The sequence below is a fragment of the Petromyzon marinus genome, chromosome 18 (genome assembly GCF_048934315.1).
Source record: "Petromyzon marinus isolate PM22_M1 ecotype Great Lakes invasive population chromosome 18, UKy_Petmar_22M1.pri1.0, whole genome shotgun sequence".
In the NCBI taxonomy this organism is placed as follows: Eukaryota; Metazoa; Chordata; class Hyperoartia; order Petromyzontiformes; family Petromyzontidae; genus Petromyzon; species Petromyzon marinus.
In genome coordinates, this window is record NC_133684.1 from 10,892,580 (window position 1) to 10,919,570 (window position 26,991).

The following is a 26,991-nucleotide window of genomic DNA, read 5'->3' on the forward strand; positions in this document are numbered from 1 at the left end:
CTTCTGGGTGGACAAAAGTGGGGGGGAATTAATTAACTTGCACATTGTTTTAACTGCCGTGCCAAGAGATTGTAACGGTGAGCTCTAAATTGAAAGTCCTGCATGCTAATCGTTACGCCAAAGCAGCATCCCATCATAAACAAAAAATGAGTTTAGACAGAATTCACACTTGGAGTGACCATTTGTATCGAGATTGCTATTCAGTGCTACATTCTGGAAACAAAATGAGAAAATAAGCAGGAGCTGAAGCCATATAAGTAATGCCAAAGAATGTGATCGTAGTATAATTCCGGTTATTCTGAGTCCAGTACTTCTAAATATGATAATATGAAGACAATAATGACACAAGTAATCAGATTACTTTGGCTAAGCGGTCAACAGTAACCTTGATTGATCGGTAACCCACAACACTAAGAATATCTGATTCAAAGATAATCTGATTCCTTTCCAAAATTATCCCACCGACCAACAATGGCAGCACTACAAGGTGCTCCGGATTGCAGGAGATGTTATGCAAGGACCTTGCCTGAGTACCTTTTGAGATTCTTTGATAACAGAAGAGGATAACCCAGTGTTTTCCATCTGACCTTTTAATGTAAAGTTAATTAACATTCACCTTTATAAGGAAATGATACGTGAATATTAAAACGTATTACGGGAAAAAAAACTTGGCATTTATGTTCTACGTGTTATTAAATCGTTAAGTGCATCTCATAAAATGTCTGTCACAACCAATATGCGGAGATAATGGGACGATTTATGTTTACTTTAACGGAAGATATTCTAACTTCCCATGTTATCTGCCAAACACTTGAGGCAATACAACACGTAACTTTCTCTCTCCGTAATAATCAATGACAGGGAAAATGTAAAACAAAAAAATCCTGACGTACTGGAAGCAAATTAATTCACTGCCCAGTTTTTCCTCAGGCAAAATCTCCATGACACTCTCACCGTGGGTATTGTGTTCACGAGTGTTGCGCTGCGGCAGGATTATTTTTGTATGAGGAGATTAGAACATCAGCAGAGTCAAAACCTGCACACAGCCGAAACATCACCACCCCCCCCTCCTCCCCGTGTTCCGCAAAAGACCTCACGAGGTACTACTCCGTGTCAGAGCCGAAACACGCGTGCTCAATAAAACGGCGTTGGGCAAGGTTTTCCTGCGCTCAAGCTTTTCAAACTTAACATTTTTATCGTACCCCGCACCTCTGCCGAGCATGCTGTCGAGCATGGCTGGCTACGTACGCTGCGTGCGAAAGAATTCCAACGTACAGTATAACGTTGGATTGCGAGCATAATGCGTTCCGGAAACGTGTTTGTAATCCAAAGCACTCGTATACCAGTTGTGATCACGTGACGCTCGGCAGACAAAGCGTGTATACGTACTACTCGTATTGCAAGACCTCGCTCGTTTATCAAATTCATATTTATTTAACATTTTTTGCTCGTCTTGCAAAACACTCGCAGACCAAGTTACTCGCAATCCAAGGTTTTACTTTGTGTATATATATGCAACATTCTGTCAAACTGGTCGGGCTAAATTATTTGAAAATATACAATGTGTGTATTCTATTTGCTACACATGAAACACTTAACCACTACCCATCTAGCCCCCCACCTCCTAATGATTTAGAATCTCTGTCCGATTCGGAAATCTATCCTCCTTTGTCTAACTGTTATTGTCTGGTTTTTTTTTTAGTTTTTGTCTAGGTTTGAACAGTTTCGTTCACTCAATTGGAGTAAATGGAAAATTAGTGAGCAAAGTGTTTACATTTAATGTGCATAAATCACAAACAATCGATTCACTTATAATAATAGCTTTTACCCTTTATGGCAATAAAACAGGTGTTAAGATTTTGATTTAAAGCTTTCGTGACTGCAGGGATTCATATTCTTGGTTCTTTCGGTAAAGTCCCTTCTACGTGACTTTACCGAAAGAACCAAGAATACAGTTTGTGTTAAAATGTTAAAACACCAAACTGAAACCTTTTGCAAGGAATCATGTCTGCATTAACCACATATACTTGTGGTGAAAATACAAACAAAAAACATGCCCTGACAGTAGATGCATTGTCTGATTGAAACTGATTGGTCCACACCAGAGACAGCTTTCTTTAGAGCCTAGTCTCAAACTGTGCTAGACCAGAGGACGCCAAAAGGCGTACAGCACAAAGACAATGCCACTATCAGAGTGATGAGAGCTCGGGGTGAGCATCTAAATCATGGGACCTCCTTTGCCAGTGTCAAAATATAAGAAGAGGTTTTCCCCTTTTTTCTGGCAACAAAACAGTTTGTGTTAAGATTGTTAAAACACCAAACTGAAACATTTTGCAAGGAATCATGTCTGCATTAAGTGTAAAGGGCACTTAATAAAAAAATAACTAATCACTATTAATTTTTGTGCACGTGATTCGATGCATGTATCACGAGTGTAAGAATCCATTTTACTTTGTGAATCGATGGATATTTACAGGCCTAAAATGCTGTGCCTCTCGAATCTCCATCAGTCCTAATGCCACCATATTTGGGATCGACCTCCTGGTACACATCTGGCTCCGAGGGAGAGAATTGATCCCGGAGGAAGGAGTCTGTCTGATTGATCGACCATTCTATGTTGGCTAATTCACCGAAACCTCTCCTTACCTCTCGATCTGTCATCTCTTTGTGTGCTTCTGCATTGCTGTTTTCCAGGATGCAGTTTCCACGCTTGGCCGACTGCGCTCATCTGCGCTGTGAGCAGCTTTTTCACCGCATGACAGGTCATTTCTCTCTCTCTCTCCTCTCTTCACAGCTTCCCTTTACAATTCCCCTATTTATTTATTTACTTACTTACTTCCAACCTCACACAAACCGACTCGAATTCAACAAGAATTGTAACCTTCCTCAAGTCGAGACATGTACTAACTCCTATCTATTACAACTTCGACGGTGCTGTTTGTTACTGGCTGCTACTTTTGTTGAGCCTCAAGGGACTGTGCTCAGCAACCGCGATAAACAAAACAAAAAAAAACCCCTTATATATAAATAAATGCTCCCACAGTGATACTGCCGTGGTTTCGTGGCTCGCACCTCCAATCCGCGAGATTCAAACTTTTCCAAATTCACACAGCACTCTCTGTTATAGTTTCACCTTGAATCCGCCTTGCTGATTAATTATAATAAAGCCTTTTGGATATCTGTACCTGCTGTTGCCGGAGGCCCACCCAGCCTCGTGGAGTTCTCGTATTTCTCCCGAGGTTTATACCACAATGTAATCCATGTTGATGCAATAATATTCATCGTCGTTATCATCATCATCATCTGCCATGGTCAATCCACTGCTGGATGAAAGCCTCCCTAAATCATCTCCAACACTCACGATCCTGTGATGCAACACCTAGCATCTGAATACAGGATTGTTCCAACGTCAAACTCCGCGGTAAAATGTCCTCTTGATCACATTTCCACCGTCGACCGCCACTCTATCATCGTTCTAGATCGCTGGCCATTATCCCATCTGGTGACAGGTCATCAACAAGCCCACTGGGTTTCGTAATTACTAAATTGTAGATTGTGCCCACAGTACGGTAGCATTAAAGTGATCTTTTCACACAGCACACTACCGGCTCTTTGGCCATTTCTACCCTCGACTTAATAAATCGTCGGTGCTGGCTAGTGGTGCAGCTGCATGTGGCTCAGACTACTAAGCAGCCGCTAAGTAATCTCCACAATGACAATGCGGCCACCCAATAGCTGTGCAATCACACCTGTTTCCACGAGGACAAAGCTTTGTTAAAAGTAGCAGGCGTTGACGGGGGACTGTGAATAAGTCGGGGAGCTTCAAGGAGCTGCTTTATAGCCACCCTCTACCACTCAGTGGCAAGTGCTGTCATCGGCAAAACTTTTGCCAGGCGAGTCTACCCACAGGACAACCACCGTTGACGTTTCACAAAGTGGTATGAATTTTATCGACCTCCGAAGGATTGCGGGTAGACATCCGTCAATCGGGAAGGAAAAAAAAACTTACCAAAACAAATACAGCTCATCGAGACACTGAATGTAGCCCTAGATCATCCAGTAATAGGCACGGCACGGTAATCACGTGTATGGCGATGGAGGCAGCGCAACACAAACAACCGGGGAAAGCAAGACAAAATGAACTGGCAATGGTGTAATTACATCAACAAGTGATTAGCACAACAGGTGGATAGGCTTCAAGGAATTAAACAATTAAACGATCAACTCTTATAACCTCATAAAAAAAATCAAATCCTTTTCACTAAACAAACTCAGAAGAGGGGACATTTGCAGCTCTATTACTTTTTAATTACCGGCGTGCCCCAGGTTATTTACCGCAATTACAGCTGCTGCCTCGTGTACTCCCAGAGCCACGCTTGGTGCAATTACGCACGCGCCAACCGTGAGAGGAGGGGGGGGGGAGAAACGCGGCAGATGAAACCACGGACAGCCAGACATCGCACGTACCCAGCTCCTCCTCCGCTCACCTTTACAAACGATCCGTTTAATAAACGTTGGTAGAATGCAACACAAATGTATGCATAAACTTTCATTTAAAAAATATGTGCCGATGTCTCCACAACTAACAAAGGACCTTGTGTTTCATCCCTGTTGGGCAGCGGTGTGACGTCGACGCCACACCGTGTGACGTCGACGCCACACCGTGTGACGTCGACGCCACACCGTGTGACGTCGACGCCACACGGTGTGAGCACAACCACCGGAGAGGTCAAGTGTCCTGCAATCTTCACGTCGGGGCTCTAACGACACACGCGTTCGAACGCTGCTGAGTCGTGACATAGCCAAGGCGGTGGCCGTGTGGCGTAAGCATCGACGAGTCTCGATTATTGCAACTCACCACCCGACTGGACGTCTTCCACAAAAAAAATAATAAACACATTAGCAAGCTGCAGAGTTGTACAAAATTCTTCGGCACGTGCCGTGACGGGCACTGCAAGATCCGACCGTGTCCGTCCAGTGCTCGCCGAGTTTGCGTTGGCTTCCGGTTGCCGAACGAACGCGTTGTGAGGTCGCACTCGTTACACGCACAAGGTGCTTGCCGCAACTGAACCACAATACCTTGCCGATCTCGTCAAGGAGCATGAACCATCATCACGTGAACTACGGTCATCCTCGCCGCGGCCGCTTTTGGCTGGCCGTCGGACAAAGACGGTGGTCACTGCATCGTGCGCTTTCAGGTGCACTTCTGCGGCCGTCTGGAACGCTCTTCCTCCTGATATTAGGAAGCCACTGCAAGCGACGCACTTTTACATCTAAATTAAAACTCGTTTCTTTAGAACCGCTTTTTTTATGTTAGTTTGTTGTCCTTCCCCCGAACCTCTGATACGCACGTTTGGCTACGTACGGTGCGAAAGAAGTTCAAAATACATACATGTGGCACATACAAAGTCGCAGGTCAAAAAAATATCACAACGGTGGCAAGTTCATGTATATTCTTGGTTCTTTCGGTAAAGTCACGTATAAGGGAAACAATAAAATAATACAAATATAAAACAATAAAATTCTCACGATGTTTCGACTGATGATGATTGCTTGTGTTGCAGTCGAAACGTCGTGAGAATTGTATTGTTTTATATTTTTATTATTTTATTGTTTCCCTTATTCGTGACTTTACCGAAAGAACCAAGAATATGAATCCCTGCAGTTACGAAAGCTTTAAATCAATGTTTATGTATGTTGAACTTCTTTCGCACCGTACGTATCCAACCGTGCTTATCGGAGTTGCGGGGGAAGGACAACAGAATATGCGGTGAAGACTGCTCGACTTACATTCAGGGAGGTTGCGAGTTCAGATTCTGTTCAGGGATCGACTGAGCCCATCATTCCACTGTATTTTAGGCAGTGAGTCCGGGTCTCTGGGAAGTAAACAGTTGTTGTTGTCCTATGGAGACAATTGTTCCCTGCCACCGTGTCAAGGTGGAGCTCTGCAATTTGTTGCTCATGCCACTGCTGAGGGAGCTAGGGTGGACCCCTCTATAAGGTAGTTTGGCCTACTCTTCCATTCAGGGCAGACGTCTTGAAATTTGGTTGGGAGTATCAACATTTAGCCCACCACACCTGAGATGCTATTTTACTAGCTTTGCCGTGCAATAAATTATAATAATTTACAGCACTTTGTCAACCCACTCATGGATGAAAGCTTCCTCAAATCCCGTCCGTTATGGAGCTTGATTGACCATACTTCACCATACTGGTAAGTGCAAGCTGGTGAAAGGGGGCACCCAGAACGAGTTTAGAGTCACCGCTGGTGTTAGCCATGGCTGGGGATCAAACTCAGATTTTTGGGTTCAAAGTGCAGTGCACTAATCAATGTGCTACACCTCATCATAAAACAAATCTTTAAACCTGATTTCAAGTACAGCATTTCAGTGGAGGGCAATTGGCATGGACATTCAACATCAGCTGTTAAAAGCTGCCATGTCATATTAACCAATATCATGAAGCCCTCCCCCCGCCACCACCCCCCAATGATCTGGTCCACATTTGCAGACTGAACAATACTCCACGAAGCACACTCTACATGAGTCGGTTCAGTATAAATGGGGTTCACATTCACAACCCTAACCAAAGTAATTACCTGATGAGATTTTCCATGAGAGGCGGTTTGTGACCGTATGTATGTTGAACTTATTTCGCACCGTACATAACCAATCGAGTGGGTCAAGGGCGATAAATTAAACATAAAAGCAGTTCCAAAGAAATTCGTTTTCCATCGAGCTTGGAAAATGCGTCGCTCCAGTGGCTTCCTAATAACGCACCGGGCCAGCGTGAAACTTTAGTGGTGCAGATTCTGCAGCCTTCCGCAAAGTGACGTAAAAATAAGCGCATATCGTTTGTGAAAACAGGATTAGCAAATGATTCTGTCACTGGGAACCCTAATTGGTTCGATGGACGTATGAAATTGCCTAATTTCCCGCATTTATTTATCAAAGCAATTTCTGTGATTTCCTTTGCTTTCAATATGTTTTAATGAAATGTCCCTGCAAACCAAGACACAATCATGTTGCACTACTTTAATCGGAATAATTGGAATTATAGCCAGTGCTGTCTAATTGCACTCCTATGTGCATGATGCAATGTAGCAAGGCAATTTCACGTTGCTATGAATTAGGATCCGTTTAATAGCCATATCAAACCCACGATGCCGCTCTAGATACGGACAATTGTTTGCAAAATTCAATTTAACGAAGGCCACTGCACTGTCTGTTAGCGAACTCATCGATAGCCACCCTTTACATCCAGAATCAGAATATTTATCCTGGAGGAATCCGATGAGCTATAAAGCTCTTTTTTTCACAGATGTCCTGTTTGGTGCTGCCATCACAGCATCGCTCGCACAAAACTAACGGCTCCGAGTTTCTGGTCCGGGCTTTGACACGGCCGATCACTTCTTCAGAACTCAATAAAATCATCGCAGTACCAATGAGAGTGGAGTCAACAGTTTGTTTAACCGTCCGGAGAGAGTGGCAACGGCCATGTCAGTGTGGGGAATGTACACCGAGGCCCCCTGGGATGGTGATCAGGGGGATGTGAAGGAGGCAAGGAGCTATTGTGGACCGATTGTGACTTTGCAAGCGTCTCTCAATGTTATCATTAGAGCAGGGCTAAGAGCTTACACGTGTACATATAAAGCCGATATATAAAGCTATCGAACCTCAAACACTCGGTGGCTGGAGAAGGCGCCGCAGGAAGGGCAAATGCTCACGCGGATTTTGTCCGCATTAACTTGTATGTAACTGTGAAAGTCATGCAGCTTAACAATCACCTTTAAATGCTCTTTAAGTCGTGCCCTTTGGCAAGCGTGCCTTCCTCCATTATTCAAAGTAATGTCAAAACCCAAGAGCTGTGCCATTGTTGGTTATGAAGTTGTCAACAGCGCGACAGCCACTGCATACTTCACGTGAGTGACCGCACACAAGGGAATTTCCCTTTATATCAAATAACTCATTACAGAATATCGGGGCAGTTTAACAAGAACTCTTCCTGTGTCAAGATCAAAGGGTCATCACAGTCAACGCTGACAATGCCACGACACCTCACCATCGCTTCCTTCCTTCTGTCAGTTCTGATCGCTCTTATGCAGTTGACACGCGACCATCTGCCTCTTGATTTTCCCTTTGCTTACCGACTTCTGAGTGCCACTCCAATACATCATCACGCTAACTCCGGTCTTCCTCGCAGCAGCGGCTTTTGGCTAGCCATAGAACAAAGACGGTCACTGCATCGTGCGTTTTCAAGGGCACCTCTGCGGCCGTCTGGAACGCTCTTCCATTGGGTATTAGGAAACCAGTGAATCTATGCACTTTAAAATTAGATTGAAACCTGCCCTTCTCCTTGCACCTTCGATTAGCGCGGTTGGCTACGTACGGTGCGAACGAAGTTCAACATACATACACACAGCCCTGAGCTTGCGGTGGAAGTTCCTTATTCCTATGGCGGGGGTGAGGCTATCCATGCGAGAGCTGCTCCACTCTACCACTGAGCCACCTGTTTATTCGCGTCAATTGCTTGCCGCATTCAAATTTGCATTCCTCGCAGTGATTGGGTGCATAGTTGATCTTGCCATTTTATTAGCAACTTTAAAAACATTTTGATTGCTCCTCCAACGAGGGTAATATTCCGTGACAGCCCAGTCACTCGGTAAGCTTTTGTTTATCAGTCTTCACGGCAGTCGCATGATTTATGTTACTAATTGATTGAATTATATGCATGTTAATTTGCCGTCTCAATACGGGATGTCAATCTGTCTGACGAGCGTTGCTTGCTAGCGGCATGACAGGTATTTAACACCTGTGGTGGGTGGACGTAGTTTACAAACTGCAAAAGCATCTGCACGAAATTATTCATCAAAGTGATACCTTGAAAGTGCTCGGGGGCATTGCGTTTAAATGATCGTTGACTTTGATGGTAAACAATAATTGAAGTTTAAAAGTTCCTATCAGTGCCAGTGATTTGTATTTATTGATTAAGGGATGTCATTATTCACTGGCACAAAGATATAATGAAAGAGAATACATTCTTTTTTTTCACGACATGATGAAGTGCTACATGCAATTTGAACACACGAGTATCTACCTCCTTAACAACCCGAACCCTGATATAAAATTCCAGAGGGGTGTCCCGAGTTTGTGGTCAAATATTAATTGCACACAATGTGGCCTCGCGTCATGCACGTGGCAGCACTTGGCTCGCATTGTTTTATTTTATTTTATTGTTTCCCTTCCACGTGGTGGTGACTTTACCGAAAGAACCAAGAATATGAATCCCTGCAGTCACGAAAGCTTTAAATCGAAATTTAAGAGGGAGTTCAAAATCCCAGTTGGGGATACTCAGCCAATCATCTCTTTGGGGGGGTCAATAAAATTAGTACCACTTTGTAGAAAGTCAAAAGTCGTCGACTTATGGCTTTAGGGCCGCCAAAGAAACGCCACCAAACTCCCTGCAGCACGAGCGGTAGGATTGTGCTATGCACAACTGTACCAGTAGCCTGTAGGTTGACACGTGCCTGCAATCTAGGCATTAGATATTAGAGTTGATTAATTGCTCTGAGGTCTTATACATAATGCGCTCATCTGTAGGGGGGCCATGCAGGACCAGCAGATGACCGCACGGCAAGTCTGATTTTGATAAAGTGGTACTCCTTTTAATTGATTCCCAGAGTTATGATATGCCGAGGCTGCCAACTTTCCCGTTGTGAAATGAGCTCGTTGAAATAGGCCAATAGAAGAGCACATCTGAAGCTTGTTCTCAAGATGTATTTAGCGACTCAACTGGAAAAAAACACCAAATACCAAATAATCTTCAAGCACTGCGTGTTAATAGTGAAGGTAATATTCCCTTAGCGCGCGAGTGCAGCTGAATCAATCACTGCCTAACCAGACCTAGCCGTTGCGTGCATGGAGCAGCAGTCTGGGTTGAGATCCGAGGTAACACCGCCACACCTCCTCGTCCCCTGCTCAAGTGCGTTCATGTGCTCGCGTGTACACACACGCAGCCTGCGTCTGTGTGCATGCGCTTGTGTGTGCTGTGTGTATGTGCGTGTGTGCACCAGCAGATGACCGCACGGCAAGTCTGATTTTGATAAAGTGGTACTCCTTTTAATTGATTCCCAGAGTTATGATATGCCGAGGCTGCCAACTTTCCCGTTGTGAAATGAGCTCGTTGAAATAGGCCAATAGAAGAGCACATCTGAAGTTTGTTCTCAAGATGTATTTAGCGACTCAACTGAAAAAAACACCAAATACCAAATAATCTTCAAGCACTGCGTGTTAATAGTGAAGGTAATATTCCCTTAGCGCGCGAGTGCAGCTGAATCAATCACTGCCTAACCAGACCTAGCCGTTGCGTGCATGGAGCAGCAGTCTGGGTTGAGATCCGAGGTAACACCGGCACACCTCCACGTACCCTGCTCAAGTGCGTTCATGTGCTCGCGTGTACACACACGCAGCCTGCGTCTGTGTGCATGTGCTTGTGTGTGCTGTGTGTATGTGCGTGTGTGCAATGTCCAGTGTGTAGAGCGGAGAGCTAACGGGTTCGTGCGATGCACTATAATCCCAAAGGCCTGACTTTGATTAGCAACCATGGACAAATATCGGTGGCAAGTATCGTATTTTTGACCTGTCCTGCATCTCCCCGAGGTCAACTCATGCATGGTGCTCACTAACATCGTGTAATTCTGCTTTGCTGGCCTTCGTAGTTATTTGTTGACAGCACTTGCTTCTAAAACCTAAAGAGCTAAACATGGGATCTTTGTTTTAGAATGAGTATGCGTTGCGTGTTTTTTTTGTGTGGATGAGTGGGGGCAACATGGGTTCGATACCTGCTTGCGGCCAATACCGGCGACCTTTAACTGACTGGGTCTTAGACCTTGCCCAAGGTCGACTCAGCCTCAAAAGAGTACCTGCTGGGTGTGAAAACATCGTCACGAGGGAGACAAAGGCGGCGTGGTGCTGGCCACCCATCCCTTGTGTGCCGTGTTGGCCTTCATAGGTATTCGTGAACAGCACTTGCCCCAACAGCCTGTGAAGGCTATAACGGGGGGGGGGGGTCTTTGTAGGAATGTAACAATGATTACGGCACTGCCATCTATTCCCAAAAATGCAAGGTTTGATTTAAATGCATAAACTTCGGTGGTAATTGGTATCCGTAGTCTCGAGCTGGATTGAACTGTCTCGATATTTCCTCTGCTTAATATTTGTGATTTCTATTATGGTTTACAGGCAGTCAGGTGGTGCTGCTGCGGTGAGAGTGTTCAACAACAGCACCTGCCACTACAGGGGGGATATGTTTGTATTTGTGGATGGGTGTGACACAAACACCATACTGCACTGGCAATCCGAGAGTCATAGTTTCAATTCCTTTGCCATGTATAAACACCAGAGGTAATTGATTATCCCAGGCTAGGCTTACCCCAACTTAACAGGTTTATTTGCCTAAAAAAACAAGCACCAAACACCATCCAAACTGGTGCCAAATAATCTTGATGTGAAGCTTTCGTGACTGCAGGAATCCATACTTTTTGGTTCTTACGGTAAAGTCTTTCGGTAGGTATAAAATAAAATAAATCACGACGTTTCGATCGCAACACAAGCGGTTGTCCTCAGGCATAAAAAAAAATATAACCCAGCAGTGGAATCGCCGGTTGGTTCGCCGATTTATTTTATACCTACGTGACTTTACCGAAAGAAGTGGTGACAAGACAACAGAACGCAGTGCTAGCCCTAGCAACGTGGAGGGGAATCTGTCTTAGCTGTTTACGATAACGGCTTACACCAACAACTAGGCCACGAAGGGAATCTGTGTGACGTTACACGTATGTATGTACGCACGTGTGCCTGCTTGTGTGTGTGCGTGTGCCTGGTTTTGTGTGTATGGTTGTGTGTGAGAGTGCCTGGTTGTGTCCGTGCATGTGCCTGGTTTGTGTGTGTGTGAGTGTGCCTGGTTGTGTGAGTGTGCCTGGTTGTGTGCGTGCGTGTGTGTGCGTGTGCCTGATTGTGTGTGTGAGTGTGCCTGGTTGTGCGTGTGTGAGTGTGCCTGGTTGTGTGTGTGCCTGGTTGTGTGTGTGTGAGTGTGCCTGGTTGTGTGTGTGCCTGGTTGTGTGCGTGTGTGAGTGTGCCTGGTTGTGTGCATGTGTGAGTGTGCCTGGTTGTGTGTGTGTGTGTGAGTGTGCCTGGTTGTGTGTGTGCCAGGTTGTGTGCGTGTGCCTGGTTGTGAGTGTGTGTGAGTGTGCCTGGTTGTGTGTGTGTGAGTGTGCCTGGTTGTGTGTGTGCCAGGTTGTGTGTGTGTGCCAGGTTGTGTGTGTGCGTGTGCGAGCACTGCTGGGAACAGTGGTTTAGTGGCCATCAGACTGCGCTTCGCTTCTCTTGACTCACAATCAATTCCCATCGCCACAAATCAATGGCAAATGGTGTCACCATCCGATCACGGAGCTTGTTGGGGGTCCCACTTCGCTGCCCCTGCTCATGCCCGACTGGCCACGTGCTCTGTGTTGCTGCGTTCAGCAGTGCCGGAGGAGGAAGCCCTGGCACTGGGCGAGTGAATTCAAGGCGCTATTCACCGACCGCACATTACGCGCCACACACAAACACAAAACTAAAACCAAGCGGGCCCGCATTTCCGTACGATGTGCGCATGGACGTGATGTTGGCGAGCAACTGTTGTGGCCAATATGGCACAAAAGAGTACAGCTGCTGACTATCACCATTCTAAGCCAACTCACGAGTGTACAGTTTTTTGGGGGTTAGAGAGCGTAAACATAAATGCTTCGTTAAAACCCGCCACGACCCTGTGCGTGTAGGCTTCAGGAACACTGTGACCTTCCTCCATCCTGAAATACTAAATTTAAAAAAGTAAAAAGAAAAATATCGCAATGTAAGACCCTCTTGACAGGGAGTCTTAAGACTCAATGAGGATTTCGTTGATAAAGTAATAAAGTCGACTTATCTCCACGTTCAAGAAAGCATGAGCCTGCGCTCATCTATGTCGGTCACCCCGGGCCGGTGGTTGAAGTTGAACATTCTTTTGTTGGATGTTGGCAGTCATTTCATGGTAGGTTTCACGTCCCGGAGTACAGGGCAAACTCAGACACCCCTGTCACGCTTTGAACCTGGGTCAGTGGGGTCATAGCGCAGTGCTCTAACCGCTGTGCCGCCACTCTCACAAACACAAAAAGGCACAGATCCCCCTATGCAGGTTGCAAGTGCTGTTAGCGAGCACCTATGAAGGCCGGCACGATACTCCGAGTGGGGTGGGTGACCAGCACCATGCCCCTTCGCCTTTGTCTCCCCAGTGGCGATGTTTATACGCCGCACCAGGTACTCATTTGAGGCTAAGTCGACCTTGGGGAGGCCCAGGACCAGTTCAGATAATTGTCAGATAATCGTCACTGGTGCCGTCCATAAGTGGAAGTCGAGCACAAGTCGCCAGGTTGGTAGCGCAACATGCTAACCGTCACACCACTACCACTCCCTGAAACAAACACACGGGACAAAGAACCCCCCAATAGTCTTAACAGACTGTTGGGGCAAGTGCTGTTGGCGAGCACATATAAAGGCCGGCATGGCACACGAGGGGGTTGGGTGGTCAGCATCACGCCCGGCCGCCTTTGTGTCCCCAGTGACGATGTTTACACACTGCACAAGGTACTCATTTGAGGCTGAGTCTAACCTTGGGGAGGCCCAGGACTCATTCAGATATTCGTTACTGGTGTTGGGCTTGAGCGGGAATCAAACTCGGGGTGCCCAGTTCGAAGCGCAGCGCGCTAACCGCTACACTACCACTCCCCCACACACATACACACAGACACGTTTATATTGGCAGCAATCAACACAGTCCATTGACAGAATTCTCCACGGCAGAGGAGACATCCGTCAAGTGCGGGGACCCTTAAGCGGCTACTACCCACTGCTGCGTCGTACGTGTTTAATGGGCTGCATCAAGCGGTTGTGAAGTTCTACAGTATGTCTCGGCAGACAGCGTTTACGGTCGATGAAGCTTTATGTAACAATCGTTCTTCCGTCGCGGGAGTCGCTTAGCCAGCCCTCCCCCAGCGGACCTCGTGCGGCCTGCATCATCTCACGTGCAACTCTGGCTTCAAGCCCTCATCTGGCCGCCGCGGGCAGTGACACAGAGGGCCCATTGCGGACGGAGGTACTGGGCCTTGTTACAATTACGGCGGCAGACGCGCACCTGTGAGCTCCGCCATTAGTGGAGTGAAATTCGCTCCCATTTGAGCGTGCACACGCAATACTGTGAGTGGGGAACGGTGGCCTGACGGTTAGAGCGCTGAGCCACAATCCTCAAAGGGTCTCTCCGCGCTCTGATGAGCAAAAGGCTGGCACTGTGGTTAGTACACGGGACTCGCAAGCACAACTTTTTGAGCACACATCTCGGTCGGGGATTGACTCAGCCCAACATCCATTTAAGGCTCAATTACATTTAGGAGCAATTTTGCAGAAGCCAAGAAGTGCGATACTGGTCTCTGCTACAGTTCATAATTATCATTATGCCCTCCCAAATTGCCTAAGCCACGTATGCACCTTAGCTGCATGCGTATGAGCGTGTGGCGCCTTTCATTCAGCTCAAGTGCGGGTGCGATAACCCACACGGTTGCCGAGCACAGGCTGAAAGCTAAAACGCCAAACGGCCAGCAACAAACGAAACTACATTGAAATTGTCGGAGGGAAGCGTTAACACGTTTCCTGAATTGAGCAAGGTTGTTGCGGTAAGCGCTTGGGACAAGAGACGATGGGGGACGGCAAAATTAGACGATACGGGCGACAATTTTTCACCCAGAAATTTTCATGCCGAGCGCAAAGACTTCTTTCTGAGGAGGGCCCCGCATTGGGATGTTTGGACGTCAGCCACGTTCACAGACCCGGAGGTATCAACGAACGAAGTTCACGGGGGCGGGGTTTGGGTGTACTGCGTTGGGGGCCAGCCCTACCTTGGCCGGCGTGTGTATCCAGATGGCGGGGTTGAAGAGCACGTGGTCGCACAGCTGCTTGAGCATGGGGGCGCCGTGGGGCAGTGCGTCCAGGTACTTGGCGAACGACAGGAAGTGCTCGAGCACGGCACGTGACACGTGGGCCCTTGAGGACTGCGCGAAGCAAGGGAAGGCGTAGGGGGGGCACGGGAGCGTGGTGGGGGGGGGGGGGGGCGATGGACACAGAAAATCAGCTGGGCGCAGGTTCGGCAGCACACGATGAGCGGCGCGCTGAGCACCGGGCTGGGAACTCGTTTAAGGCCGTCCTCGGGTGAAGAAACAGAGCTGTCGGACGCTGTCTTTCCGACAGCTCTGTTTCTTCACCTGAGGATGGCTACTTGCATTGTGGCCGAAACGTCGTGAAATTTTTATTATTTTATGTTTAATTTTTATTCTTTTATTATTTCCCTTCTACGTAACTTTACTGAAAGAACCAAGAATATCCATTTCGATTATTTAGATTATTTGGCTGCTATACATTTCCACATGATACGCTATTTCGTTGAGCTATCATCTGTGGCCAGGTCTCTCTGAAAAAGCAGTAAAATTTAAAGTTTAGTTTCATCTTCAATGTATTCGTGATTTGTTACCTTTCCTACAATTTGTACTCCCATCATATTTGTATATTGTTTGTTGTAACTTTCTGACCCACCCCTACTGGATCTCTGTGGAAAAAGAGCTTTACAGCTCATCGGATTCCTCCAGTATAAATAAAGATTGTGATTCTGTTTTTGGGCATGGTACTGCTGGTTCAATACTGTGGATGGAATGAGCAGCTGTATTTGTTGTGCCCAGTAGAGGATTTGGCTGCGGTGCCACTGAGCCTGTGGGCTTGTGGATCGAAATCCATGGCATTTTGTGGGCTTATGCCATGTTGTCAATAAATTACTCTTCCTTTGGATCCCAATATACCCACTAAAGCTGCCGCCACAATATACATTTGTAACCACCTCGTGACGGTATTAAAAGTAGGAAAGAGAGCTGAGGTTATTTTAATTTTCTGCTGCACAGCCATTTCCTTCTCTGTTAACCTTGCATCCATCACCATGAGGTAGAAGAGGTTGCTCCTTCTGCTTGTCCCCTGCTGGAGAAATATTTCCCTTGCCGCACATACCTGTCTTGAAATAAATGAGGGGCCCCGATTTATGTAGCTATCTTGGCCATCAGTCCGCCACTTTTTTGCCCGAATTGATGGCTGTCTTAGCACAAACTCAGAACGTTCAGAATGTATGTGCATATCATGATTGTTCCCATAAAACGTAGCCATTCCACCACTTCTCTTGCCATGAGATGAAACATTTCCACCAATGTGTGGAATCCATTACAATGTTGGGGGCATGGCTTCGTGCAGGAAGCACTGAGAAGGCTGTGATCGTCCATCTTCAACTGGAAATATCTTCGTTGAACATTCTGCCATAAATTGGAAAATTGATAAAAAAAATGTACAAAATATTTGAAGAATTGAATTCAACTACAGTGTACAGCTCATTTTGTGAATGTGTGTCCACACATGCACGTGATTTTGTGTAGCGGAGAGGGCAGTGAAGGAGTGTTTTTTTTCCCCACTGAATCCCAGCCACCTTCGATTCCTGGCTATACACACCGGTGACCAGTGGCATCTGAACTTGTCCTGGGCCTCTTCTAGGTCAACTCGGCCTCAAATGAGTACGTGCATTTGAGTGTGTAACCATCAGCAATGGGGAGACAACGCTGGACGAAGAAGCGGCCCTTGCGCACTCTGCAGGCAATAACGGCGTGCTTGCTAAAAGTGCTTGCCTCGACAGTCTGGATAGCTACACACTGAAGACTTTTACCATTGTGTGAGCTTGTGCCAACACGTGCGTTTGTGTATTTTTTTAATATCTGTAATTATCGCCAGATGCTCTGGCAAATGCTTGCATTGAACAATTATCTCCAGAATGATTCACAAAGCAGCTTTGCACTGACGATGAGGCACATTGCAATTAAAACCGTTTTTATTCGTTTGTGTTATGGTCGAAACGTCGTGAGAATTTTTATTGTTTTATATATATTTTATTATTTTATTGTTTCCCTTCAACGTGACTTTGCCAAAAGAGCTAAGAATATGAATTACTGCAGTCACGAAAGCTTTAAATCAAAAGATGTTTTATTTTTTTTATTTGAAGCTTTCGTGACTGCAGGGATTCATATTCTTGGTTCTTTCGGTAAAGTCACATAGAAGGGAAACAATAAAATAATAAAAATATAAAACAATAAAATTCGACTGCAACACAAGCAATCATCATCAGGTGTGAAAACCACAGGAAGAAAATTTGAAAAAAATGTTTTTTTTTTATGTTAGCACCACGGAGAGCGATTTGGCAGTTATTCAAGTGGACGAGTCCATGTATGTTCGGAAAAGAGGAGGGGGGAGACGAAAATAATGGATGCGGTCTGAAAGCCACCTTAAGCATGATCAATCAATTAAGACCCGAAATGGTTTTATCAAATCCTTCCAATGATTACTAAGCCAGAATCCATCTTCTCGGTTGAAATTGTCTCTGTGTTTGTTTATGTGGATAGCCTCATGAACGAATCTCTCATGGTAGCCAGATGGCTTGCAAAGAACCTCTGTCTTGGAGAAGTCAATGTCATGTGAGCCTACTGAATTATAACAGTGATCTGCCATGGCCCAGGTGTTGGTCCTACAGTGTTTCAGGTCTGTTTTGTGTTCGCGAATGCGGTCCGAGACATGTCGTTTGGTTTCTCCAATGTAGCTGCTACCACAGAGGCAACTTAGTTTGTAAAGGCCCGGGTACTGTATGTCTGGAACCACATCTTCTACAGACGGAACCAGATCACGGATTTTATGTACTATGTTGAATCGGACCTGGATCTTGTGTTTATTCAAGATTTTGGAGAATTTTTTTGTGACCCCCGCAATGTAGGGTAAGGTGATGGTTTTGAATGGCTCCTCAAGAGGATCGTTCTTCATGACTGGAGTCATGGCTTTACGGATTGTGTAGTCGGAGTAACCATTAGCCTTGAGAGCTTGGTGAATGTGCTTGAGTTCACTGGCAATGTGTTCCTGGTCGGAAATGCATTGGGCTCTATGGTATAAAGTCTTGATGAGGGAGTTCTTCTGGGATGGATGGTGGTAGGAATCCGGTTTTAAGTAAGCATCCGTATGGGTAGCTTTCCTGTAGACAGAGTGGCTCATTGAACCATCAGGTCTCCTTTTAATTAGGACATCCAAAAAGGGTAGCTTGCCATCTTTTTCGACTTCCATGGTAAATCTGATGGCTGGGTGTATGGAATTGATGTGGTCGAGGAATTGGTCTAGAGCAGGCCGGCCATGTGGCCAGATGACAAAAGTGTCATCCACGTACCTCTTCCATAAGGTTGGGCGCAGAGTGGCAGTCTGGATGGCGTCAGTCTCAAATTTCTCCATGAAAATGTTGGCTACAACCGGAGATAGGGGGGAGCCCATTGGGGTGCCCTCAGTTTGTTTGTAGAACGTTCCATTCCAAGTGTAGTATGTATTGGTTAAGCAGTGTCTCACCAGGGGGGGGTATCTCAGTGTTTAGTCATTGATGAACCAAGTCTTCAATGATTGCGATGGTGTCAGGTACAGGAACTTTTGTGAATAAGGAAACTACATCTAAACTGACAAGCAGGTCGTCTGGCAACAGGGAAATACCCGTGATATGTCGATACCAGGTGAGTAGAATTTTTTTTTACCGCAGAGGTGTTTTTTCCAGTAAAAGGCCGCAGGATTTCAGACAGAAAACGAGCCGGTTTGTAGGTGGGGGAGTTGATAGTAGAGACGATGGGACGAAGGGGTGTATCTACTTTATGTATTTTTGGTAAGCCGTATAATCTTGGTGGCCTGGCAGCAGAAGGTTTCAACGAGAACTGTTTGGTTTGATCAATTAATGCAGTTGAATCAGAAATAATTTTGTTGGTTTTAATGACGAGGCTGTTTGTGGGATCTCTTTTTATTTTTGTATAGCTGCCATCGTTGAGTAATTCTTGAATTTTGTTGTTATATTCTATTTTATCCATGACAGTAGCATTGTCCTTGTCAGCTGAGAGGATGACAATGTCATCCCTCTTTTTTAATTTATATAATTCAAAACGCTCATCTTTACTGAGGTTGCTAGCTGGCATCTTAGCGTTTTTGAGGGTTGCAGCGATTTAAGATCTTGCTACGTCTGCAGCGATGTGACCCAGGCCGTTGAGAGCCACATCTACTTGGGCAATGATATTAACTGGTATGTGTTTAGGTATGACTGCAAAGTTTAGCCCTTTAGCAAAACGGATTTCAGACCATCGGAAATAGAACTGTTATTGCGATTAATTACGACTTTGTTAACGTCTAGCTTTTTGGAGTGGGTCCGGTCTTTTGTTGGAGAGGAGGTTAAATTTGGAAATCAGGTTGTCCTCACATTTGGTCAACATAGTGGCAGCTGAAGAGGCAGTCATATTGTCTACATGTTCCCAATCCGATGTGGGCATTGTTGCCGTCAATGATAAGTGTGATTTGTAGAGTGTATTGTCTAACTTATCTAGTTCTCTGATATAAGAGCTAAGCTAGTTCTGGAAAGAATTCGTTTCGCATTAGAAGAAGTTACAGCAGCAGAGGTCAGTGTAAATGCGATTGGTATTACCCCAGAGTCGCGGCATCTCTTCAGAAAGGTGAGAGACTCGAACAGCTGAGCCTTCTTATCCCGGAGTTTGTTGAAGGATCGCAAAGTTATGTGGAAACCCTCCCCGTAGAGGCAGTTAAATTTTGATTTAAAGCTTTCGTGACTGCAGGGATTCATATTCTTGGTTCTTTCGGTAAAGTCACGTAGAAGGGAAACAATAAAATAATAAAAATATAAAACAATAAAATTCTCACGACGTTTCGACTGCAACACAAGCAATCATCATCAGGTGTGAAAACCACAGCAAGAAAATTTGAAAAAAGTGGCGGTTTTTTAACATTAGCACCACGGAGAGCGATTTGACAGTTTATTCAGATGGACAAGTCCATCTATGTTCCGAAAAGAGGAGGGGGGAGTCGAAAAATAACGTATGCGGTCTAAAAGCCACCTTAAGCGTGATCAATCAATTAAGACCCGAAATGGTTTATCAAATCCTTCCAATGATTGTTAAGCCAGAATCCATCTTCTCGGTTGAAATTGTCTCTGTGTTTGTATATGTGGATAGCCTCGTGAACGAATCTCTCATGGTAGCCAGATGGCTTGCAAAGAACCTCTGTATTGGAGAAGTCAATGTCATGTGAGCCTACTGAATTATAACAGTGATCTGCCACGGCCGAGGTGTTGGTCCTACCGTGTTTCAGGTCTGCTTTGTGTTCACGAATGCGGTCCGAGATATGTTTGTTAGTGAATGAGTTGGAGTAAAAGTATAGACTGAATACCCCATTTGATTTACCTTTCCAAGCCTATAACTCTAAACGTACAAATGTGTTCTCATCATACGACAACATTTGCAGATGGCAAAACAAAAACGAAACAAGGTGTCTCGGTGATGATCTCAGTGTTGGGCACTGCCGATCTACATTAGTGGCCTCGAGCTAGTCGTGGAAAATTCCACATTTTAATGACAGAGACCAGTCTGTGCATAGAGAAACTACAAAGTTATGCACGTTCTCCCGAGCTCTGGGAAAAGGTAAGCTGAGTCGACCTCTGGCTGATATTTGAACTTCACAACTTCTGCCTGCTGCATCGAGCCTTCTTCCGCTTTGCCACTCCACCAGAGAGTGTGCACAGCAATTGGCAACACTGCGAGCCCCTCACTTCACTGGAGAATGTGCACAGTGATTAAACTAATTAAGAATGTTGTATTTGATGACCACTATCCCAAAAATTCCTCTCCACAGGTTCATGTGCACAGTGGTCTGTGATAATAGGAGCATCTCATATTCCATCGCGACTATTATATCCCGTAACATTTCACTTAGCTGAGAAAGTGTACCAAGATTTGTAACAAGGGCCTATTATATTTGATAGCTGATTTCTCCCATAACACCTTACTTAATGAGAGAATGTGCACAGTTATTAGTAATATAAAAAAATAACCTCTTGTGTTTCACTGCTACTCGATGCCTCGCTAACCTGGGCTACTTTAAAGTGATTTTTCTACGACCCATTTCATGTGAACTCCATAACACTGCTGTCGAGCTTATGAAATTAACAATGCCATTTGAGAATGGTCTCATAAAATCACTGTCAAACTATAAATTATATACAGTGCAATAGTTTCCAGTTCCGCAAGCCATATTTAATTGAAATGTTTTATCTCCATTCATGTCATTATGTCCACATATTACTTTTAAGCAACTTTTACCTCCAATTGTGATCTCAGCTCACGCAATACCATTCTCAATATCCCAATTGTTTGGTGAGTGAGACTCGCATATTTCAGAATTTGATTTTACCAAAAAGTATTCTTTATTATTTGTACATGGCAGCTTGGTTGACCTTTGCTGGACTCAACAGACCTCTATTACTTCCCTTGAATAAGGGCAGCAAATATATATTTATTTAATCCATGGAAATAACCTTTGCCTTGAGCCCAGCATCTCAAAGATTCTGGCTCATTACATGAACACGATCATTACCCAGGAAACCGCCAAAGCCTCCTCCTTTGAATACATATAGAAACTGAACGTTGGTTTGGATAATTATATATCTTTGGTTCTTGACGGAACTTTGATAAAAAAAAAATTGGATATAATTGCGGATGAGCCTACATTGTACAGACAAGCATTGCATGGGTGCTTCATCAATGCTGTTGGCCCGGAGCCAGTGGTGGAGATTCATTATTCCTCGAGCCAAAGCGAGGCTCTCCATAAGACAATCGCTGCTGCCTTTCCACACAGGGTTGAGTCGTTTTATCAACTTCGGTTGGAAGATGAGCCGCGTCAATCCCAGAATAAGATTTGAATTCACAACGATGTAATGATTGCGAGGCAAACGCTCTTATACAGCACCACCAGGGCGGGTTATGAAACGGCAAAATAATCAATTTCATTGTAGCTCTGGCAGACATTCTGGAAGGAGAGATGTTTTCTCAGAAAGATTTCGCATTGCTCATTACAAGACATGGCATGCATTGGAAGAACTAAAGGGATCATTAGAGGTACTGGTGCAGAGACATCCATGCGTCTAATTTGTACAGATGCCATCAGCTAATCAGCTCTTAGATTTATAATTTGGCTAATCGTCCCAGTCACATGGCCACCTGCTTAAACCACAAGTCTTAAGACAGCTATAGTGGCTCTTATATCAATCTGGCCGGTTGGTTGGAGCCCTTTACCCACAACCTGAAGTTTAGGAGTTTAAATCCCAGTCAGGGTCGATTTGTCCATAATCCACCCAGAAGCGATACATTTAATACCAGGTCAGCACTGATTGATCGAAGGAGGTCTGTGGGCCCCCACAAAAGGAGGGCAGTACAACAACAGGAGCCTTCAATTAATGAAGTCTGGGGACAATTCCACTGGATGAACATGATGCCCTCACAGCATCCCCGGTGTTCACTTTGACTGGTGGAATAGGCACGGCTGGCACATTTTGTCTGTCTTACATTTTAACATTTCAACAAAAGCTGGCAATGCATTATGACCCGATGTTCCATCATTTGTGCTTTAATGAAAAACCTACAATGCTTGCTTATGCATTGTGTTCCATCATAATTCTGCAGTTATTTTTATGGAATTGTCATGTTTTGTAAAAAAAAAAACATTACACAGAAGAGCCAAGCTAACCATCAAGATTTCGTTTTACAAAGAAACAATTGTGGGCAATTTTTACAAACAATATTTTGGGCCATAATACAAGCATGCACCACAACAAATATCATTTATCGAAGCATTTACGTGCATGCAACGGCAAATCGGACGTCTCCTCTGTATGACATGTTGTTGCCACAGCACAGTATCATCAAAGGTGGTATTGCAGAGGTTCATGGTTTAAATCCGGTAGGCAACTATAGTTATTACTGCGGGTATATTAACAATAGAAAATGTATATTCTTAGCTCTTTCGGTAAAGTCACGTTGAAGGGAAACAATTAAATAATAATATATATAAAACAATAAAAATTCTCACGACGTTTCGACCATAACACAAACTACTTCTGATGACGACCGTTTGTGTTATGGTCGAAACGTCGTGAGAATTTTTATTGTTTTATATATATTTTATTATTTTATTGTTTCCCTTCAACATGACTTTACCGAAAGAGCTAAAAATATGAATTGCTGCAGCCACGAAAGCTTTAAATAAAAAAATAGAAAATGTGTCGTCGACTCCACAGTGAATGTTAAAGATCTCCTGACATCATTCCGAACGGGTAGGCCATCGTGCTCCAGCGCCATGGTCCAGATTTACCAAATTCGGAAAAATTATTCACAAAATTCTCAATTGGGATTACATATGACAATAGTTGCCCCTTACCAGCAGACTCATGCCGGCTTGCATGAGTATGGTTGCTCATTTTTTCAACTCAACCAAATGTGTCTCACAGGGCTGTCCGAACGCAACCATCTTCTCGTAAGTAGAGATCTGGCCCAGACTGATACATAATTGTTTTAAACCTCATCAGCTGCCTACCTGCTGTAACGCACATTATTATTAATTATTATGAATTCTAGCTAACACTCTGATGCATCTGTCTTACTGCCATTGGCTGTAGAGAGCACGTGTCACCACCTTCCCCCCCCCCCCCATCGCTACTATTTCACACTGATGTGCGGGCCCTGCTCGCAATCCGTCCTCCTCATTAGCGGCAGGCTGCGATGACTGCCATGGAAACGTGTCACCGGTCGGCGCTCGCCATTACGTCAAGGGGCATTAAAGCAACCTGAAGATGACAAATCAAACCCCATTACTGTTGCGTCTTAGCTTATTCCCAAGGTTGCTGATTTGCGATGTTATCAGCTGCTCTTTGAGGCACTTCTGTGCGCAATAAAAACTGAGGCTGGCTCTTCCCGCAATTGTTAATTTTGTTCTACGTTCACCCTATTCCTTTGCATCGCTAAGCTCCATTGAACTGAGCACAGGTGACGTGGCCCCGTGTGGTGTACACAGAGGACTTTTGTAACCGTCTTTAGTACGCGTGTGAAAATGTGCAATTTCCCCTACGACTCAAGGCCAATTTACCCATTTGAACGGGGAGGTACTGTTAACTTTTATTTGATACATTTCCACCCATTCGTTCTGTGCGCGCACATGAACGTGAACGCGTGTTCACGCAGGCCGTTGTACGGCACGTGCACGAGCGCTTATGTGCGAGGCCACCACACCTTCTCAAGCAGGTATCCGATGACCAAGAAGCCTTTGCTGGCCAACATCTGTTCTTGCATGGCCACAGAGCTCTTGAGCAGGTCCAGCAGAAATGCCAGCAGGGTACCGCTACAGGACACACACACAGCAAAACACAGCAACGCCATTATCACCACAAGCTTGCAACAATAAGCATGGTTTGCATTGAGCGTTCTGTAAATGCACATGTACACAAAAACAACACATCTCCTGTTTATATGTATATTTGTTTAGGATATACTGGTTCAGAACAGGGGCGCAGTGGCTCAGTCATGGCTATCCCACTGATCCAACCCAGCACACCAAGTTACACACCTCTACATGGATCAATCTTGGAATCAGTTGTGATGCCAAAGGGTAATTCGTGGACAGAGTGCACATTGTCTGTGATGGTACTCACTGGATTCAACTTCAGGCCCAGTTTCGTGTGAAAATATATATATACATACACATAGAGCAAGACATAGACACTCAACATAGTGAAGGCTAAGCTAACCCACGCCTACATTAAACTTAGTTATTCTCTCCACTATCTAGCCCTGGCCAGAGGGTAGAAGAGAGGGCAGGGCTAAAGGAGATGGCGCCGCACGACTCGTGACGAGTTTCCACGTGGATCCAGGTCGCGCCGCTGATCCTAGGACACTGGAAACTGGGCCTTTCTTGGGCAACCAAAGCTCTGTGTTCCAATGTTATAACTTACGAAGGCCAGCTCACACGTTGGGGGTGGTGTGGCCATAAAAAAAAAAACACATATGGCCACCTTTTATTTCCCGAGTCCTGATGGTGATTATACATCGTATCAGATACTCATATTGGGCCCTTACCATCAACAGTGGCATTGCACACAATGCTCGAGAAATACGACGTGGATTTCTGTGGTTGTCGTGTGATGACCAATGGGTCATTGCGTTTAGAGTATTTTCCTGCTATAAATTTACACTTGATAAGACACTTCGTTGAGTTATCATTTGTGGCCTGGTCACTTCTGAAAAAGAGCTAGATAGCTTAGAGGACCATACCTGGTAAAATAAAAAATAGTTAATAGTTTTTTTCACATGAAATTCATGTGTGCGCACACACACACACAAACACACATACTTTATTCCGCAAGTGAACATTTCTTTCAACAGCGTTATGGGATGCTATTAGCAATAATGGCGGTATAAAAATTAAATTATTATTATTATTAACTGCAATTACAGTCACACAATGGATTTGGTAGGCAGCTGTTGTCTTCATCAGCTGCGGTCAATAAGTATGGCACGTAAGTATTTAACAAAGACAAATCACGCCAGAAAGGGCGATACATTAGCCATTACCATTGCCAATACGTCCATCCAGTCGTCAATAATAAGAATAATCACAGCAGAACGAGCTGTACATTATCAACCCCGCAGCTGATAAAAGCATCTTTCCTCAAATTGCCAGGGGGGTGAGCAACTGTTCCCCCCACCATTCCTCTCTCCCCCCCCCCCCCCCCAGTGGGGGGCGAAGCGGGCGTCTGGGGGTACGCGATCGCGCATCTTAGATTTTGGTGTGCAGCTGGTCGCAGCGCTAAATCACGGCGGCTCTTCGGAGGTAACCCGGGGGGCCTTCTCTTGGCCCTTCATTATTGCGCCGTTTGGAGTCCATCAATCGCCACCGGGCGTCATGCAAATGGTCGCACGGCGGGAGCCGTCCTGGATTGGGCTAGAAATGCAGGCGGTGGAGGGGGCTCCTATCAAATAGTCAAAATCGAGGGGGGCCTGGGGGACTGAACCCCGGGGACGCGGAGCATCAGAGGCGATGAGCAGTCGTGCCACAATTACCACTGCCAAATAACGGAGCCGCTGCCAAATTCCGCTGGACTCTTCGTTATTTAAATCGAGGCGAAAGTCAAAAGTGTTCCACCGCCCAATCGAGAGCGGGGTTTGTTCTTCTCTACATTCGCAGCCATGAGTGGGTGGTATGAATTCTATAATACTCTGATCAGGGGACTAATCACTCCAAAGAACCGCTGTTGACACGTGGTACTCTGTTCATCATACTCTGAGAGATTAAAAACTAAGCTAATCTATGGGCAGCCAGTACCAGTTCAAATATGCATCACTCCTGCTGGCCAGAAGCAGGAATCGAACTCGGGTCACCTGGTTCGTAGTGCGGTTCGGGAAACACTCCACCACCAATCCCACACACAAAGACAAAGATCCCCCGTAGAGTGTTTAAGACTATTAGGGCAAGTGCTTTTAGCGGGCACCTATGAAGTACGCACCAGACCAACGGAGGGAGGGCCAAGAACTGGTTCAAATATTCGCCACTGTAATTGGTTGTGATCAGGATTTGAACTTGGGTCGTCAGTTTCAGAGGAGTGCGCTAACCATGACATAACCGCTCCACATGCACAAGCACATATGCACAACAAGACGTGTGCACAGACGCACACCATCAATGCAACATTGCTTACCGAATCCTGGTGTGAAGTCAAATAAATAAAAAACCTGCATCAAACAAACTGTGTGCGAGCGATAGAAACCCCAGAGAAAGAGACATCAGTAGGACACCTCTACAATGCCACACAATCACAGCGCCAGCTGCAGCCGCCCTACCAATTACCCATGTGTGCCGCTATTGGCTGGCAAATGGCTCACCCAACATGAAACATTAATTTTATTTATTCATTTATTTTAAATGCGACCTCCAAAAAAACCGC

General features: G+C 45.3%; 1 protein-coding gene across 1 annotated transcript in view; it reads right to left on the reverse strand.

The window, feature by feature from the left end:
- LOC116943508 (neurobeachin-like) overlaps positions 1-26,991 on the reverse strand; it is a 529,072-nt gene that overhangs the window by 215,585 nt on the left and 286,496 nt on the right. The window contains exons 11-12 of the mRNA XM_076067757.1: positions 24,284-24,392; positions 14,966-15,118 (exon numbers count right to left, since the gene is read on the reverse strand). Of these exons, the coding sequence (XP_075923872.1) occupies positions 14,966-15,118; positions 24,284-24,392 (262 nt within the window). The remainder of the gene's footprint in view (positions 1-14,965; positions 15,119-24,283; positions 24,393-26,991) is intronic.